The sequence below is a fragment of the Lonchura striata genome, chromosome 9 (genome assembly GCF_046129695.1).
Source record: "Lonchura striata isolate bLonStr1 chromosome 9, bLonStr1.mat, whole genome shotgun sequence".
Classification (NCBI taxonomy): domain Eukaryota; kingdom Metazoa; phylum Chordata; class Aves; order Passeriformes; family Estrildidae; genus Lonchura; species Lonchura striata.
This window is the reverse complement of record NC_134611.1, coordinates 20,375,446-20,392,293: the sequence shown is the minus strand read 5'-3', so window position 1 is coordinate 20,392,293 and position 16,848 is coordinate 20,375,446. Positions and strand designations below refer to the sequence as shown.

Here is a 16,848-nt window from a genome sequence, read left to right as displayed (position 1 = left end):
GATGGGAGTTTTGCTATAATAATGTTTGCCAAGTTCTAGTACTGCTCTCGTTACTATGACCTTTAGAGGACATTTAAGTTTGGAGAGCAGCACACACCTGATGTTTCAGGACTGTGTCGGAAACTAACTGTTCATCCAGCTGAAGGATAAAGTTGTGGGTGGAAAGGCCTCGTGTGGTGTAGCTCCCTTAATGAGTTTGCTCCACAACTCGATAGTCTTGAAGTTGGGGGATGTGACAACCTTAAGCGTGCCTTCCGCACTGAACAGCACTTTCTGTTATTTTCCAGCATAACGAACCTCGAGTGAACTGGATGGAATGGTTTGCTCTGCTGTAAACGATGTCAGCTCTGCGGTGTTGGCCAAAGCTCCTTCTGGTGTGGGCTTTTGGCTGCCCCTGGCTGGGGTGGCAGCACTGGGGGGGCCGGGCCTCGCTCTGCGCCAGCCGCGCTGGGAGCTGGGCCCGCTCGGGCGGCTGCGGGGACGTCCCTCGGTGCACACTCAGGGCAGGGCACCGTCACACCGCCGCTCACACCGCGCCCGGTACCGAGCGCAGCCCAGGCTCCGTTACGGACGCGGCCTCGCGCGGTTTCGAGGCCGGTAACTTAAAAGCCGTTGCCGGCCCCGGTTGCCGTGAGCGGGGACTGTGCCCCAGCCCCGGCTGCGCGGGGGTTTTCGAGCCGCTGGCTGCCCGCACCGCCGGGCCGCGCGCCGCCCCAGGACCCCCTCACGGCTGCCGGCGGGCGGGCGGGCTCAGGTGTGGAGGGGACGGGGCGGGCGCGCGCTCGCGGCACGCGCTCGCGAGGGGCGGCGGCGGGCGCGGCCGTCACGGCGCCGTCTCCGCCCCGCGCCCAATGGCGGCACCGCCCGCCCCGCCCCGCCCCGCCCCGCGGCCCGCGGGGTTACTGCCGGGCCGGAGGCCGGGCGGCTGCACACGCGCCTCCTCCGCCTCCGCCTCCTCGCCGCCTCCTCCGCGCTCCGGGCAGCGGTGGCCGGCGCTGGGCGGCCTTGGTGAGGGCTGCGTTCCCGTCCCGGCCGGCGGTGCCCATGGCGTAGCTGTGCTGCTGGGCGCCTGCCCCGCGGGACGCGGCGTGGACGGACCTGCCGCCCGGTAGGTGCGGCGGCCGCGACCCCCGCCCCGACAGCGGCGTTTCGGGCCGGGCGCCCCTCAGGGATGCGCCGTCCGCTGGGGCGGGCGCGGGGTGTGCGCCCCTCGAGGTGTCACCGTGACCGGGCTGGGCGGGAGGGTCCCGGGGCCTCCGCCGGGCGCGGGAGCTGCCGGCGGCGGTCGGCGTCCGCACGCGTACCGTAGGGAGCAGCTCGCCCCTCGGGGCCGTGCGAGCTGCGGGCTCCCTGTGGGAGCTGAGGGGCGAGCTGAGAGCTGCGCGCCTGGCGAGGGGAGCTACAGGTGTCCCAGCGGCAGTCACCGTGTCCGCCGGCTGGTGCAGGCTGGGCGAGTTACGGGCAGCGAGCGAGGTGCTTTGCAAGGCTCGCGCTGCTGGGCGCCCGTGTCTTCCTACCTATCGAGAGGCCAGGTGAGAACAGTGTACGAGCAGAGTGTGGGTTTAGTGTGAGAATAATATAAGGGCCAGTGTAATGTCCCTTCAGTGCTGTTTCACTGAGGGGCTGTTGACATGTGGGGGTTGCTGCTGCATATTTTGCAGGGGATGTACTAGAGTCAAGTCGCTGCGAGCTTCTGAGTACTACTCTCCTAGTAATAACAAGAATGTGGCTTCAATGTCAGATGTAAATTAAGTAACTTTTTAAACACGAGCTTTCCCCAGTTTCAAGTGACTTGTAGTTCCAAAGTCATTGGTATCAAACAGCACAGGATGTGATACTTCTCCCTTTCAGAAAAAAAGGACTTCTTCAGATGTAGTGTGCATGTGCAGTTATGCTTTTTCCACTTGCTGTGGATGTAACCAAATTTAAATGTACTTATCTCAGTTCTATTAAGCTCTAGCATTAAAATTGATTTGCTGTCATTTATCATTTTCTTCTCAAATGCTTAATCATTAGCACAGTTAATTTTTTACAGAATATTTTTGATAGTATTTGTAAGTTGTTAAAGAGACACTTGGACATACAAGTTCTAACAAACTTTTAATCATCAAAAGTTTTTCTGGTTGGGTCTGTATTTATGCTGATCTGAGTTGTTGTACTTTCTATTTGGTGAGGTCAAACGGGCTGATATTAGATCTCCAATGGGGAGAAAACCCAAAGTGAGAGAGCTGTCTGCTCACTAATTGTGGTGTCAATTAGGTTTGTCTCATGGTGACCCAGAGGACTGATACTACTGTAGTTCCATATGTGGAAGACTTTACATGTGTAAATGAAATGTCTTCCCAAGACAAAAATCTGTTTATTGCTACTTATGAAGATTATTTCCCTTACAGTCCATGCTTTTTTCCATGAATGCCTGTCGCAAGCATGAGTTGGTAGGTGGGTTTTAACTAGCCCTGCACAGGTGTCCTGTTAAAGTATTCTCAACAAGAGTGTTAGTAAAATGTTAATGGAAGATGCTTATTCATTTGAAGAGCTCCAGTTTAACCCATCAAAGCTAACAGAGCTTGAGTTGCAGCTGAGGAGGAGCTGCTCCTGGAATGCAGACCTGGGCCACTGCTGCAGCTGGTGCTGGGCTGGGGGAGGAAGGGAGGGGAGGGCAGGTCATTGGCTTCCTTCAGTGAAGAGTCCTTTACTCTGAAACTTGCTTCCCCCAATTGTTTGCTGCAGTCCAGCCTTTTCAAGTTTAAAGTGACACTTCAGATTTTTCTCTCTTGATATGCTTTCTGTCCCTGGGGAGATCTTGTTTCGTTGTTGATTTTGATGCGTGTTTTGTGTGTCCAGAGCCTCATCTAGTCAAAGCGTGTAAGTGATATCCATCAAGGATGTGAGTTCTTTTAAAAAGTAACTTTCAGTTGTTGTTCCTGGCATGCAAAACATATTTTCATACCCTAGCATCTTGATGCCTGCCACAGGAACAGTGTTTGGAAGTCAATTGCTAAACCAGCAGGGGGAACACAAAACTTGCTGTCTATAAAGTCTCTCCTCCTACAACAGTTGTAATTTATTAAAACTTTGGGCCTATACTTTTGATAGTATTTCTTTAGAAGGTGAATGTTAATTTACTTGGAACACCCACATACATTGAAATAAGCACATTATTTTAAAATACTTGTTTATAAATTTCCTCTAGCTGGCATATCTCCCATTCTTCTGAATGCAATTTTTGTCATATTAGCCATGACTGACTTGTGAAAACACTACAGATTTATGTGAGTGAAATTTCTCTTTGAAGATGTTTGAAGTGAATTAAACCAAATAAATGATATTTTGAGTAATTCTGCAAAGTTTCAGATAATGAACTAGATGAAATATTTTCACAATGGAGCTCTTACTAGATCACGTATGATTGTATATAGACATCTTGAGAGCTCAAGTTGACTGGCAAAGCAGTTGTATTCTCACAAGAATCTGTTTCTAGTACTTAGGATTTCCATAAGAGAAAATATTTTTAGATATTCTCTTAGGTTTTAAGAAGTCATGACTAGCTTATTACTGTAGAGGTCAACTGATGGTCCCAGCACAGAGCAATAATGGTTTTCCTTTTTGATTCATATTGGCATAATGATTAAATCTTTTGTACCAAGAATACTGAATGTAAAGGCTGTTGCCAAAGAAGGTTATGTGGATGGCTTGCACCAATCCATATTGCTTTCTGGTCTGTGAAGTCTGGTGCAGCCAAATGGCAAATACTGAAGGTCTGGGTGCACAAACAAATGGCTGAATGGGAATTTGCAGGGTGTCTGCTATTCCCCATTAAGAGCTGGGGAACGGGCTCTTACCTGCAGTAAATGCAATAATCTTGCTGCTTCTACTTAGGGTTAAGCCACCTTTCACTGAGGGTGGGATAAAAAGTAGCCAATTTGCTGCTTGTGAGTGATAACAATTGTATATTCCACCAGCATTAGGTGTTAGAGCAAGTACAGACACAATAGAGTCCCAGGTCAGGTTTAAAGCAAGCTATGTAAGCTCTGGTTCTGGAATGGCACTAACTGCACAGCGAGCTATAAAATATATATAAATGTATATAAAGTATAAGCATATTTCAATGGTCATGTATTGTTCTCTAGCAGCATAACATGATGTTACCTGCTACTAAAGGTACAAAAAGGTGTATGTTAAATTCCATTGGCAGTCTTTATCTTCTGTTGTTTTCATGGAATCCCAAAACTTTCTCTCCAGATGTTTCTCTGAGATGCTGAAGTGTTTACTTTGTAAAGCCAAACAGAAATTTCTGCTTTAATGTGATTTGAAAGTAGTGGTAAATCTTCGCCTAATTTGTTCCTACAATTCTTTTCTTTGATACCTCCAACAATATTGTGTTAAAATTTAAGACATGAATTATCAAGTCATGGGCTATTTATGTGAATCTCAGAAAATACTATCTGGGATATAGATTGCAGATATCTTTGCCAGCACATTGATTTTGATCTAGTTCCACAAAATACTTGTGTATTATAAATAGTCATTACTTCTATAAAAGTAATATTTGTGGTGATTAACAGTGGTATGCTAGTTTCTAGCCACTTCATGAATACAAGCATGTTATGCCATAAAAATGTGCTAGCAAAAAGTAGTGCAGTTGGAATTGCTTTATCCATCACTTTGGATTCACATTTTTATGTGCTGGCATTCATCCAATAGAGCAGCATTTCTTGTGCTATTACAACAACAATTAACTCTGTGATAGCCAAAATGAAAGAGATTTACCAGATTCCAGATATCTCTGGAAATCATTGAAAGAGGGACTTTAAAGCTGCCACTTAATTTATATTACATATTTTTTAATTGCAAGTATCACAAAATAGATGTTTTTTAAAAAGAACTTACTTTATGACCTTGATTATCTAAGGAATGATATTTGTTGAGTTCAGGAGAGAACATTTCATATATTGCATTTTAAGTGCATTTAAGTGTAATAAGTGTTTATTTGTACTGCTTACAAATAATTATGTTTGGAAAATATGCTAGTTTCTGATGTTTCTATAATGCAATGAATGTTATTTTTGAGGAAAATATGAAAATATTCCATCCTGTGACTAATACTTCAAAATGATCAACACCTGCTTATTAACAAATTTAATTGCATTATATTTGCATTATATATTATTATCTGTAATAATCTAATTTCAGTACACTAGTTGGCCAAGTTCAGATTTTTTTGTTTTCATCTTTCCTGTTGTAAGATGTTATAAAATTCTGAGAGTCAGTTGGAAAGGGCCTCTCTTCTAGATAATTTCTGTTGTGACCTTGCAAGAGACCTGCTTAGATTGAAGGGGAGAACTTTGTCTAGAGGTCTTGGGTCTGAAACAAGTTAATTATAGAGCTACTGCATAGAGGTTGTTTTTCTGCACAGAAGGCAATAGGGGCTGTGATATATAAGGTGTTGTTAGTGATTCTAAAGAATAATGGCAATTCACTTATTCTCTGATTCTCCTTTGTAAGCATAGGCAGTTTCTGTTGGAAATTGGTGATCTATATGGTGTGAGTCAGGGACAATAAAAAACCCCCAAAGTATCCAGTGAGCTTACTGTGTGGTATAAATTTGCTGAATTAATGTATTTCTTTGCCAAGAAGCTGGAGGTGGATTGAAGACTGATATGTCCACTTTTGCCTGACATTTGGCAAGTAAGTTGTTAGAATGTAGCTGCATTTGACACTGTGTGATTAAGAACTATGGTAGTATTTTATCACACGTGTGATGTGTTGTTTCTTACAATGATTTGAGTGAAACAAAATTGTCCTGCTTTCCAAAGCAGCTGTTGCAGTATTTGAAGAGAGCCTTTTCTTGTAATAAAGCTATTGCATTAATGAACCAAGTCACTCCTCCAGTATGTACAGCTTGTGTTCTGTGGTACATTACTTCCTCCCTCCAGCAGTCAAAATCATCTGTGTTTCTAAATACTTGTAGATCTGGTGATTTGGTTCACTCCAGTGATGATTATGTAGATAATTTCCTTCTGACAGAAAGATGCACAAATTATTTATATGACTACAGGAATTTGTTGTGGTCTTCTTCTCCCCATACCTGTGCCCAATTTTTTTTTTTTTTTTGCAGTTGTCATTTATACATTTAATATAAAATGATTAAAGGAAATTCTGATAGTAGAGATTTTATGGGAGTGTTCTCTACGCATTCTGACTGGAACATGCTAGTAATTCGTACCTTGACTGAAGCAATCCCCAGTGAAGTGCTTATAAATAAAAATTTTAATGAAAAAATTTTGCTCCAACTTAAATGTGTTTTTCTGCTCAACAAATGGAATGACACCATTTATTTGACAGACAGTGGGAGGGTAGATACCCCTACACAAAGGGAAACTCCTTTTGACTCCCTCTTTTAACTGTGTGTCATTTTAAGGACTTCCCAATTTGTGTGGGAGAAGTTTCCTATCTGTAAGACATGCACTGAAAGTTTAGTGGCTAACAGTTAACTTTTGGTAAGTGTGTTTATCTTGCATTCTTGTTTAGCAACCTGAAGAAATGATCTACTAATCTGCCTGCCTATTAGAGTTTGCTTTGTTCTAGAGACCAAAAGACATGCTTCTTTTGTCGTTCTGGGTTTTTTTGGCTTTTTTTCCAAAATGTGGGTCTGATATTTCATGCAGTTAACTTTAAAATACCTAGTAGTTAATATCTCACTCTGTTAATTTGCTTCTTGTAGTATCTAATGACCCAGGCAGTGAGCAGGGCTGGTTTGTATCACCTCATCCATTTCCCCTGTAATGAGAAGTGCTGATTTTCAATCCTGTTCAGTTGTTTACTTTTTTGTTTGTTTGTTTGTTTTACCCTTCCCAAAGAGGATTGCATCCTTATATGGTGGATTTATGTTTAATGCTGTAGTCTTGCTTTTCATCATACTCTTTGTGGGTTTCTCACAATTAACCCAGACAGTTGCTGGTATTTATAGGTCATGGTTTCAAAACTACTTTTCACATGTGTAGGGGTAATTTCAAGATTTTACATCCACCAGTGATGGCTTTAGTTCTTTTTCCTGGTAGGAAGGTTCTAGGTAGAATATTTCTAGATGCAGTCCTAAGGTCTTGCAGTTCAATCTTGAAATAACAGTGCCAAGCATTAATTAACAGCAATTTGCTGAAGTCTTTTATCCTAAGTGGAGGAAGCCTTGCTGAATTGTTGGTAGCTTTCCATTCTACTGTGGCTTCAATTCCACAGATGTGCCCTCCCTAGGGTTATATCTGTCTTGATAGGTACATTAGAGCTGTTATCTGTTTAGTTTAGGTGTGCAATTAGAAACCCAGCCAAGTAAAACTTAAGATAAATTAAATTTGTGTGAAGTTGTTGGCTGCTACTGTGTTTGTGAAAATTAAGATAGTCCAGTGCCAGGAAACCTATTCTGTTTCCAATTAGAAACAATAAAAAAGTTGGTAATTAGTCCAAAGAAATCTAACTATGAGACAGAAAGGTTGTAGAGATGTTTTTTCATGCAAGTTATGATGATCTTGCTCAGCATGAAGATTCCTATTTCTATTGCCTTTGTTTTTGTTTTAGTGTAAATGTCTCAGAGGCAGCAAGTCCCATTTAAAAAAACATAGCTTAGTTCTTGTTAGTTGTGGTGAGATATTGCTGGTTAACTGGGAACTTGAGTTTTATTTAAATGTACATTTGAGATTTCTTGGGTTGCCATGTTTTTACGTATGTGTGTTTCTAGTAATCTCTGCTTTTTTGCTTCCTTGATGTGTATCAGAAAGATGGCATATAATTGTGCTGCTGGTATTCCCTGGTGAGATCAGTGAGATTTCTTGTCCATCTTCTAACTAGAAGTTGGAAGCAGAATGCCTAAAGTAGTTTCCAGGCAGTTGTTAAGGGGGTGCTGCTGTGGCCAAGGTGAGGTCCTGTTATGGCTTCTTTTGCCTGTGAAAGAAGAGAGTAGCTGTGAGTTGCACAGAAAATACACAGCTGAAGCTGGTATGAGATTGCAGATTGCTTGAGCCATTACAGTACTAGAGCTGTGCAGCATCTCAGCCTCTTGCTTTCTCTACTCTCTTTAGAGGTGTCCTGATGTAGGAATTGCCTGACAGCTCTGTGATAAAGGAAGAAAACTCTGATTTGGTACTCAGATTATGTGTGGGGTGTTGGTCTTGTTAAACTCTGTCTGCAATGCCATCTGTGATTCCTCCTGTAGAGGTTCAGTAACCTCTAGGAATTTCTGCTGTTGTCAAAAAGCAATCTGTTCCAGTCTACTCCTTCTGGAAGTCTTGTGTGCTCCTTCCACTAAAAGATGCCCGAATGCACTTCCTTCCTTTCCATGCATTGAAACCCTCCTGCATCCTGGTCCTTCAAGAGACTATTCTCTTGTTTACACTTGGTAAGCAAAACCTTGCCCTCAGCCTAGGAAGATTTAGCTGCATACCTCCCTGTGTTTGGGGGAGGGGAAGTCCTGGGAATATATAACAGAATGATTATTTGGTCCTGTTTCTGTAAACTGTCTCTTACTTTTGTGCTGTATTATGCAGTGGTTCTTCATCTGAAACTTCAAATGTCTGGTGTCATCTAAATTCACAGCAATAAAATCAGGTGATTAAAAAAAAAAAAAAAAGGAAGCTGAAGGGGAAGTTGGTTATTAATGATACTAAATGATATTAAATAAAAATGAGACTAGACATCCCCATCTAAACTGGAGCTTCATTCCAGCTGTGGGCAAAATACATACCAGGTAGCAAAATCCCCATCTAGTACATTATTACTAAATAGGTGGAATGCTTTCACATTTTTATTGGACTTATTTGTTTATGTTTTTGTTCTTGTAACTTGGCAGACTACATTGTAATACATTAATAAAAAAATTATAAACAAAACACTAAAACAAAAATCACATGGAATAGAGGGGCACATTGCTAAATGGCATAAAACATCTTCATTTGGCACTCTTCCAGTTCCCATAGCCTTTAACTGTGACTTGTTGAAATGTCCTATTACAAGCACAGCAGCATGTGAACTGCAGGACATCAGAGTTACTTTTTCCCTGGTCTTTTTGATATGTCAGGGTTTTTAGTTTTATTGCTATTCATATATTCCCTGAAAATGAAACCACTTTGTTTCTAAACCAGAATCCGTCTCTTTATAGTTTATGAATACGTTACTATTTTGAGTTCTGAATGAATTTGTGGGACTTTGTGTATATGCCTTGGACATAGGCATTTAAAAATACGGACAAATTTTCAATTCCACATCAACATTTGCTAATCCTATTAATCAGCTTTCCTACCTGTATGTGTGCAAATCATGCAGAATTGACATGATGTCAGCTAATAAGTCTTCAAAAATGCATTTTTAATAGGAGTAGGGTTGTAAAGAAACTTTTGCTGTTCCTAAGTTTGTAGAACTACTCATATGGTTAACTATTTGTGGTTTTTGTTTTTTTTTACTTGAGATTGGGTGTACATGATTACAAATGATCGCCTTTTTTACTTACACATGGCATGCATGTATTCATTGCATTCACATAGGGAAGCAGCTTGGACAAATGGAAGAAAAACTGGTTAAATAAGTGAAATGGTTGCCATGCATAAAACAAGCAAACAAAAAGTAAAGAAGCTTTGGCTGTGAATGCAGCCTTGGATGGCCCAGAGACTTGGGTTCATGTTGCTATGGCAAAACAACACAAAGGGACAGATCCTGCTGGCTTTGCTCAAGTATCCCCATTCACTTTGTTGGGACTTGTGATGTGACTTAAGAGGAGGAATTTTGGCTTGCTCTGGGGGAGAAGTGTTTGTTAGCAGTGTTGTAGAGAGCTGTGCAACCTCTGGCACCACACGTGGAAAGAGGAGGGAATTACCAGAATCCATGCTGATAAGGCAGAGAGGAAGTGGAAGTTATTCTTCAGGCAGTAAAGGAAAAGTTTAGACAACAAGAAGGATAGAGTTAAGACAGGGGAAGAACTTGTATGGGAAAGGTAGGTGCTGATTAATGAAACAGATGGTGGCTGTTGGGGAAAGGGCTTAAGGGAACAGAAGTAAAAGGCGTAAATAAAACAATAAGGTCCCAATTCAGCAAGAAATGTGGCAAATTCCTATGCTAGAGAAGCCTTTAATAGGAAACAGAAAAACCCTAGAATCTGTGGCTCTGGCTGCCTGCAGGTTGGACTAGGCAGAGAAGCTTTGAAGCAGTAAGCAAAAATAAATTTACCAAGAGAGGAAAAGTGTGTAAAAGTTGAAGCTAAGGAGACTGCTGATTTCAAGAAGACTACTGTACAATAGGTGCTTGGCTAGAAGTACAGAGTTGGGCTGAGTAGAAAGGTGCTCAAATGTCCTGAAGCCTGAACCTAACCCAGGGTGTACACTTGTTCATTTTCATTTATAGTTCTTCAAGCACTTTCGAGCAGAGTCCTGTTCTAGAGAGCATTAGTGGTGTGGGGCTGGATACATTTCTGCTGGTGGCAGAACAGTGCAGAATGTAATTTCTTAGTGACAAGCCATCCTTAGGCCACAGAGGTTTATGGTCTGGGAGTTCCTGTCAGTAAGAACTGGAAAATCCATAGGGAAAGATGTTTTTGTTTTTTTTTTGAAGAGTAAGACTCATGCTTCTAGCCTGTGATATCTTACATCTTGTAGTGTTAAAGATGGCTTTTTAGTTCAAAGGCTAGCTTTGAAAAATCCAAAGACTGAAATTCTGAGGAAGATGAGTAATAGATTTTTACAAAGAAAACTATTTATGTTGGTGAAAGGTGGAGAGAAAACAGTAGTGCACTCAAGTGATTTGTGTTTCATCTGCTGCTGGCTCTAACAAATGTAGATTGCTTTACGTACCACTGAATTAAGGAGCATTTGTTGTCCTCTAGCTTAGCATAGCAATGAGATCTGTCCTTCCAGTCAGTGCTTTGGTATCTTTCAAAAACACCATGCTTTTCACTGGGTTCTAGCTAAGCCTCATGCATCAAGATTCTCAGGGGCATCAGAGGCTCCTAGTTGAAACCAAATTAAAACCTCATACTCTTTCCTCTGCTTGTCCTTACATACTTCAAAATGTGCTTCCTCCCCTTCTATTTCCCCAATCTTCGTTCAAACCTAATAAAAGCTAGTAGTAATCAGGTTCTTCCTGATGTTCTCAGCAGCACATATTCCTCATCTGATCTGCAGATATATATTTCTCAACAAAACAGGGTCTTTGTGCTTTTTAGACCCTCACTTTTACTAGGACTAGTGACCTTTACAACAGCATATTTCAGTGAAGATAACCCCATAGTCTTCAATGGTTTTGATTTAGATCCCCTCTTTTGCCAGCCTTCCTTGCAGCTTGTTGTAGGACAAAGCATTGGCATGAAAACATAATTAATAAACCCAAAACTCTCATGTCTTCTTCTCTTTCTCTTCCACATCAGGATCTTTTGGTTATACTTTTAATATGCCTCTTGTGATCTCATTTACAAAAATAGCAACTCAGATATACCCCAAAGGAAAAGATGAGTCTCTTGGAATTTTCTTTTGAATGTCAAGTTGACTAACAGTTGTGTTTACTTCTTGGGTAAATAGTTTAGGTTCCTTATCCCTTTGCACAGCTTTCTTCTCTTATTTTAAGGGAAATACCTTCCTATTTTGTGGACAGGCTTTTCCTACTTTTCCTAGCTTGCAGGTTTCATATCTTTTTTAGTGGCAGCAGATCTCACACTGAAGTCAAATCTGGCAGATTTTGCACCACAACTTAATTTTCTCACTTTTTTTTTTTTGTTGTTGGTTTGTTTGTTTGTTACTGTCAGATGGTCACTTAATATCAGCTTAGTATATGATTCCTGCCACATGTGATCAGATTTTGCAAAATACTTACAAATTGTCTGCTTAGTAGATTTAGTTTTCAATGAGTTATTAGTAGCAGTTTTGTCTGTTTTTTGACTTAAATTGCAGCTGTGGTGCTGCCAGTCATTCATCGTAAATTCATGAAACTCACTGTTTGTTACCTTTTCATGTGGTTTGCTATTTGCCCTCCTTTTTAAGTTTGAGAGTGTATGTCTTCAAGCAAGTGAGCTCACGCTTCAGAAAGTTCTTCCAAATTTTCATTTAAGTCTTTGTTATTCACCCTTCGTGAACTGTCAGAATCAGGGTTGAAGTTTTGGGCTTTTCCATCATATACTGGCAGCTCTGAGTTATGCCTTGGAAATGTTACTGGTCAGTGGGTTGTGGTAGGAATCAAACCACTCCTACAGATGGAAAGGTATATGTGTTCTCTCTGCCTTTTTCATCACTTTTTTCAAAAGGACTTTCATACGAGTTGAACTGCAACTTGACATTTTAACATATTTAGATGCTCAGGTCAGAATGGGATTCTAAACATAATTTCTTTCTCTCCAGTTCTTTCCCTGTGCTCCCTGTTTCTATACTAATTGGTGCCTTATAAAACTGTCACTGAGGAATGAGAGGTTTGTGCACATGGGACAGTGATCTAAGTTGTATCTTGGGTTTTCGTATTTAGCAATTTTAATTTTAATTTAGCAACTTTCTTATTTCTTATTTTATTATGTGCTGTAGTTGCTCTTTTTCTGTTTCTCTTGTGTTTGTTGTTGGTGAAATGGCTGTACATCAGTAACCTGGGTTTCAGAATGCTTCTTCATTCCCTCTTTGCACATACGACATCTTGCAGAACATTATGATGGTCTTCTATAGATAACACTGACTAGAAACCTCATTATTTGCTCTGTTTGATCATTTTTCTTTATGGCAGCATTTAAAAATTGAACTAGCAACCAAATACTATCACCAGGTAGAATTAGGTTTCTTTTTATCTAGAGAAATAGCAGCAAATGATTCCAGTTTGTATTTGACTTCCCAAATAATGCTCAGTATTTGTCATGTCTTGCCATTTCCCCAAAAGTGCATTTTGTGGACACTGAGCTTGAAAAGGAGCTGCATGACCCCCATGTTGTGACAGATAGTCAGCTCCTTGCTCTCCCCCTATGCTGCTGTCCTGCAGGAGTGTGTGTCTGGGTGTTCCCAGCAGCCTGCAGAGCTGTTCCTGTTTCCCCCACCTCCCAGTGGGATCTGGGGCACTGCCAAGCCCAGTTGGAGTTTCCAACAGCTGGGTGCTGAGTGGAGGATCTGCAGGAGGCTGGAGTTTTGGCCCTGACAGCCCTTTCAGGAGTGTAGATGCAGCTCTATGCACTCAAGGCAGTGCTGTCCCCACGAAATAACCTGTGCAGAAATGCTGCTGAGGAGTTTCTCGAGTGTCCTCATAGCCCCAGGGGTGCTGGTCTTGAAGCGCTGGTCTAGGTGCAGGTTTTGGTTGAGCAGGCGTCTGCTGGTGCACAGCATGGCACACACTGTATGACATAATCTGGCCTTGTGTCCTCGTACTTCATTCCATTTTAATGTCAGCAAGAACCTTTTAAATTATATTCATGTTGCCACATGATCCTGACTCAGTGTTTTGGTATCACTTAGTCCCATGATGGAGGTTTGGTAATTTCTTGCAGTGCTTTATGATGAGTGTTAAGTGGTTGCCAAGTGCCATCTGTCATCTGCTTCCAAAGGTGCAATACCAATGTCCCAGTTCTTTACCTTCCTGATCTGTAATCTTATTCTAGACATCTAGATGACTGAGAATAGAATAAAAAAAAAAAAACTGGAAGAGGCTATTGTGGATCTGCTTAAGCATTTCCCCTCCAAAATCTACAGCATGCATTCTGGGGCCAGATTTTTCAATGTTTGTAAGGCTTGCAGGCACCAGCTGTATTGTCATTTATTAGCATAGCACACTGGAGTTGTTTAACTGACCTGGTATATCATGTCTCAAAATCTCTCAAAAGAAAGATTCTGAACAGTTTTATATTTATATTTGGTGTCAAGTAGCATTGAAAAGTTTTCAGGGTTTGTCATACTGAGAAATGATGAGTTAAGTTTATCGAGTTGCCCATCAACCAGCTAGAGCACATGTGAAACATTTCTCCATGCTATAATAAAGGTAGCAGCAGATAACTGAACAAACAAATGTTTATATGTGCCAAAGAAAGTCTGTTTACTTAAAATAAGCATGTCTGAGGGTGTTAGTATCATTGGCAGGCTTTGGTGGGGCTTAGCTGACAGAAAGGACTCTGGGGCCTCACTTCCAAGCAGATCCTAACTTGCACAATATATAATATAAGGGAGCAACATCTGCAAAGAGGTACTGAAATATGGGTGGGGGAGTACTAGGTTATTGGTACCTAGGGTATCTGACAATATAAAATACACTCCCCTACTAGACCTTTAAGAGAGTGTTCCGTTTCTTTTCTTACAAGAGAGATAATTTTAAATATCTAATAATATTTCTGTAAGTTGTATTTGTATTAATATTTATTTTTACTTCTTTCTGTAGGCAATTAAAAGTCCAGAAGATCTGATTTCAAAGCTCACCACAAATTTCAAAGAAAGTAAATCTACATGAGGAATCACAAAGCAAGTTGATTTGAGAAGATACAGCATTTACGAAAATGTCAAGTTGTGTGACTTCAGCGTTTGCTTTGATGGTTTTGTGCTTTGCAGCTGCAGGTAGGTGGTATTATGCAAATCATGCATTCAGTGTAACTGGATGTGCATGTTTAGAATTGGTCAGAAATACTTCTTCATGCTGAAGAAAGTAGGTAAGCTAAAGTTTGTCTAGGTTTCCTGTAAAATTGTTGTGATAAGTGCAGCATATATGATGTGAGAAACAATGCTGTTGCATAAGAATGTTTTCTTGCTTCTATGTTCACACTTAAAATAATTCAAGAACTGCAGTAGTAATGTAAATTATTTAGGTTATTTACCTATTTATTTTTAAAAATTGCATGGTGCACATGTATTATAAAGGGGAGAGTTGATATGGAAGCCTTTGGGAATGGAAGCAGTGTAGCTCTGCCAGCCTGATGAACTATTGGCTATGCTAAAAGGCTGGAGTTATTTTCCCAGGGCGCAGGGTTGGGCTGGTGAAGCTGAGGCTGCTGGAGTCTCTCTCTACAGAGCTGGGCTGAAAGGGTGTACCTGCTCAGCTCCATGCTGCCTCCAAGACCTATAATCTGGAATTAAGCCCCAATTATTTGAGTTTATAAAAACTATGTCAGACAAAATCCCAGAAAGGTTCATAATAAGTCACTGAGTCTGTCCATCCTTCCTGCCTTATTGGGCTAAACCTCACCTTGGTCGTCCCTGACAATTGTCTAAACTGATTTACAATCAACCATTAGTGATGATGGCAAAAGCCTTTTAGTAATAGTTGTCTGTGTTAATTAAGTCCTTTTAGGTTAGAAACAGGCATTGCCATTTTAAGGGGATTGTTCCTGTCCCCCATTTTGGCCTAGCTGGGGATTTTTAAAGCAGTATGTTGCAATAACTTGTGACAGAGAAAGGAAAGATCTGTGGAGTTCAAGTACCTAGTTCATTCTGTAGTTTCCTTAAGCACTAAAGTGATTCTACTCAGAATGTTTGTTTGTCAAAGTTCTTTCTGTGGTTGCAAGGGGAAGCCTCTTATGTGTCCAGCTTGTGTACAGCGTGGGTCTTTGGAGAAGAGGCCAAGTGGATGTACAGTCAGTCAAAATGAGACAGTGGGAAAAGTAGACAGTGAACAGATGGCTTGCTTAAATCTCAGATGTCCTCACTGTGGAAAAGATGACCAGCTTTGGAAGACACAGGACTAAACAATTAAATGTGTTACAATTTGGCTTCATTTCATCTTCAGCATGGAAAATTATGTTATTTCAAGCCCTCAAGCCTTGTGGGACTTTCTCTGGGTTTGACCTTCTTGAAGGCATCCATCCAACATTAGTAACTTCGATTGTTTAATAGTACGTGATGCTGACATTTTGCAATAGCTTCATTACAGACAGACTTCCAGCAATGCAGGGTGTGTCTGAGTGTGTCTGCAGCTCGGGCTGAGGACATCAATGCTGCTCTTGGCTGACAACAGCCATTACTTGGAGCAAATCTGTGTCATTCTAGATGTGTAAAGATCTACTTTAAAAGGGAGGGCCAGTGCAGAAAAGAAAAGCTTTTTAAATTGATCACAACCATAATTCCGTTTTGCTGCTGAGGAGAATGCTTGCCTATCAAGTCAGCTTACCTCTTAACGCCAGCTTTAATTAAAACCCACTGATTTAAAAGTGCTATCAAACAGTACTACTATTAGAACGTATTCAGTGTTCAGAAAATACAACATATCTGTCTTGAAATTCATTGTGGCTTTTTTGGTTTTACTCCCCATCTCTGTGTTTTCCTCTGGCAGATATTCTTGAAACAAACTCTTAAAAAGCTTTGGTTTCAATCAGATGCTTATGAATAAGTAGAGTGACAATTATTTTGGCTGGAGTCTAGTCCAGCACCCTGGTTGGAGGAGGGCTAATTTCAAGTTCTTTCTTTCTTGGAGACTGATTTTTCCTCTATCTGCATGGGAAGAAATCAGCTGAAGGGAGTAGGAAGGGTTACAGTTTGTTAGGGGAAGATGAGGAAGCACTGTCTTCGTGGTTTCTGGCTATACCTATCTGTATATTTAGTTTTTCTTCCATGCTTTTTAATTTTTTCAATAAATTGTTAATGAGAACAGCTAGATAATGTCCTTTACAGAGTATAATGAGTACCGTAAGATAAGAACACGAACCGATGGACTATGACGAAGAGGGAAGAGATGTCAGGCAGATGTAATTAAAACTTTGGAAAGCTGGCAGAGGCCCTTGGGCTCTGGTCAGCGTGGTGGCCAGGGCACTGCAGGTGTGGCTCTTAATTGCCAGCATACACAACTCGTGCTTTTTCAGTCTTGAACCACAAATGTACTAGTATAAATAAAACTAGGACTCTAAATAAAGTTAAGTAGTATAAATAAAATCCCTTG

General features: G+C 41.2%; 1 protein-coding gene across 4 annotated transcripts in view; it reads left to right on the top strand.

Moving 5' to 3' along the window:
• Positions 1-16,848, top strand: part of TGFBR3 (transforming growth factor beta receptor 3) — a 226,716-nt gene that overhangs the window by 111,893 nt on the left and 97,975 nt on the right. For 2 of the 4 annotated variants that reach the window (XM_021526353.3, XM_021526362.2), the window contains exons 1-2: positions 919-1,108; positions 14,365-14,537. In XM_021526353.3, the coding sequence (XP_021382028.3) occupies positions 14,480-14,537 (58 nt within the window). In that variant the 5' untranslated portion in view covers positions 919-1,108; positions 14,365-14,479. Of the gene's footprint in view, positions 1-918; positions 1,109-14,364; positions 14,538-16,848 lie in introns of those variants that run through there. The other 2 variants (XM_077785441.1, XM_077785442.1) reach the window with 1 other exon arrangement.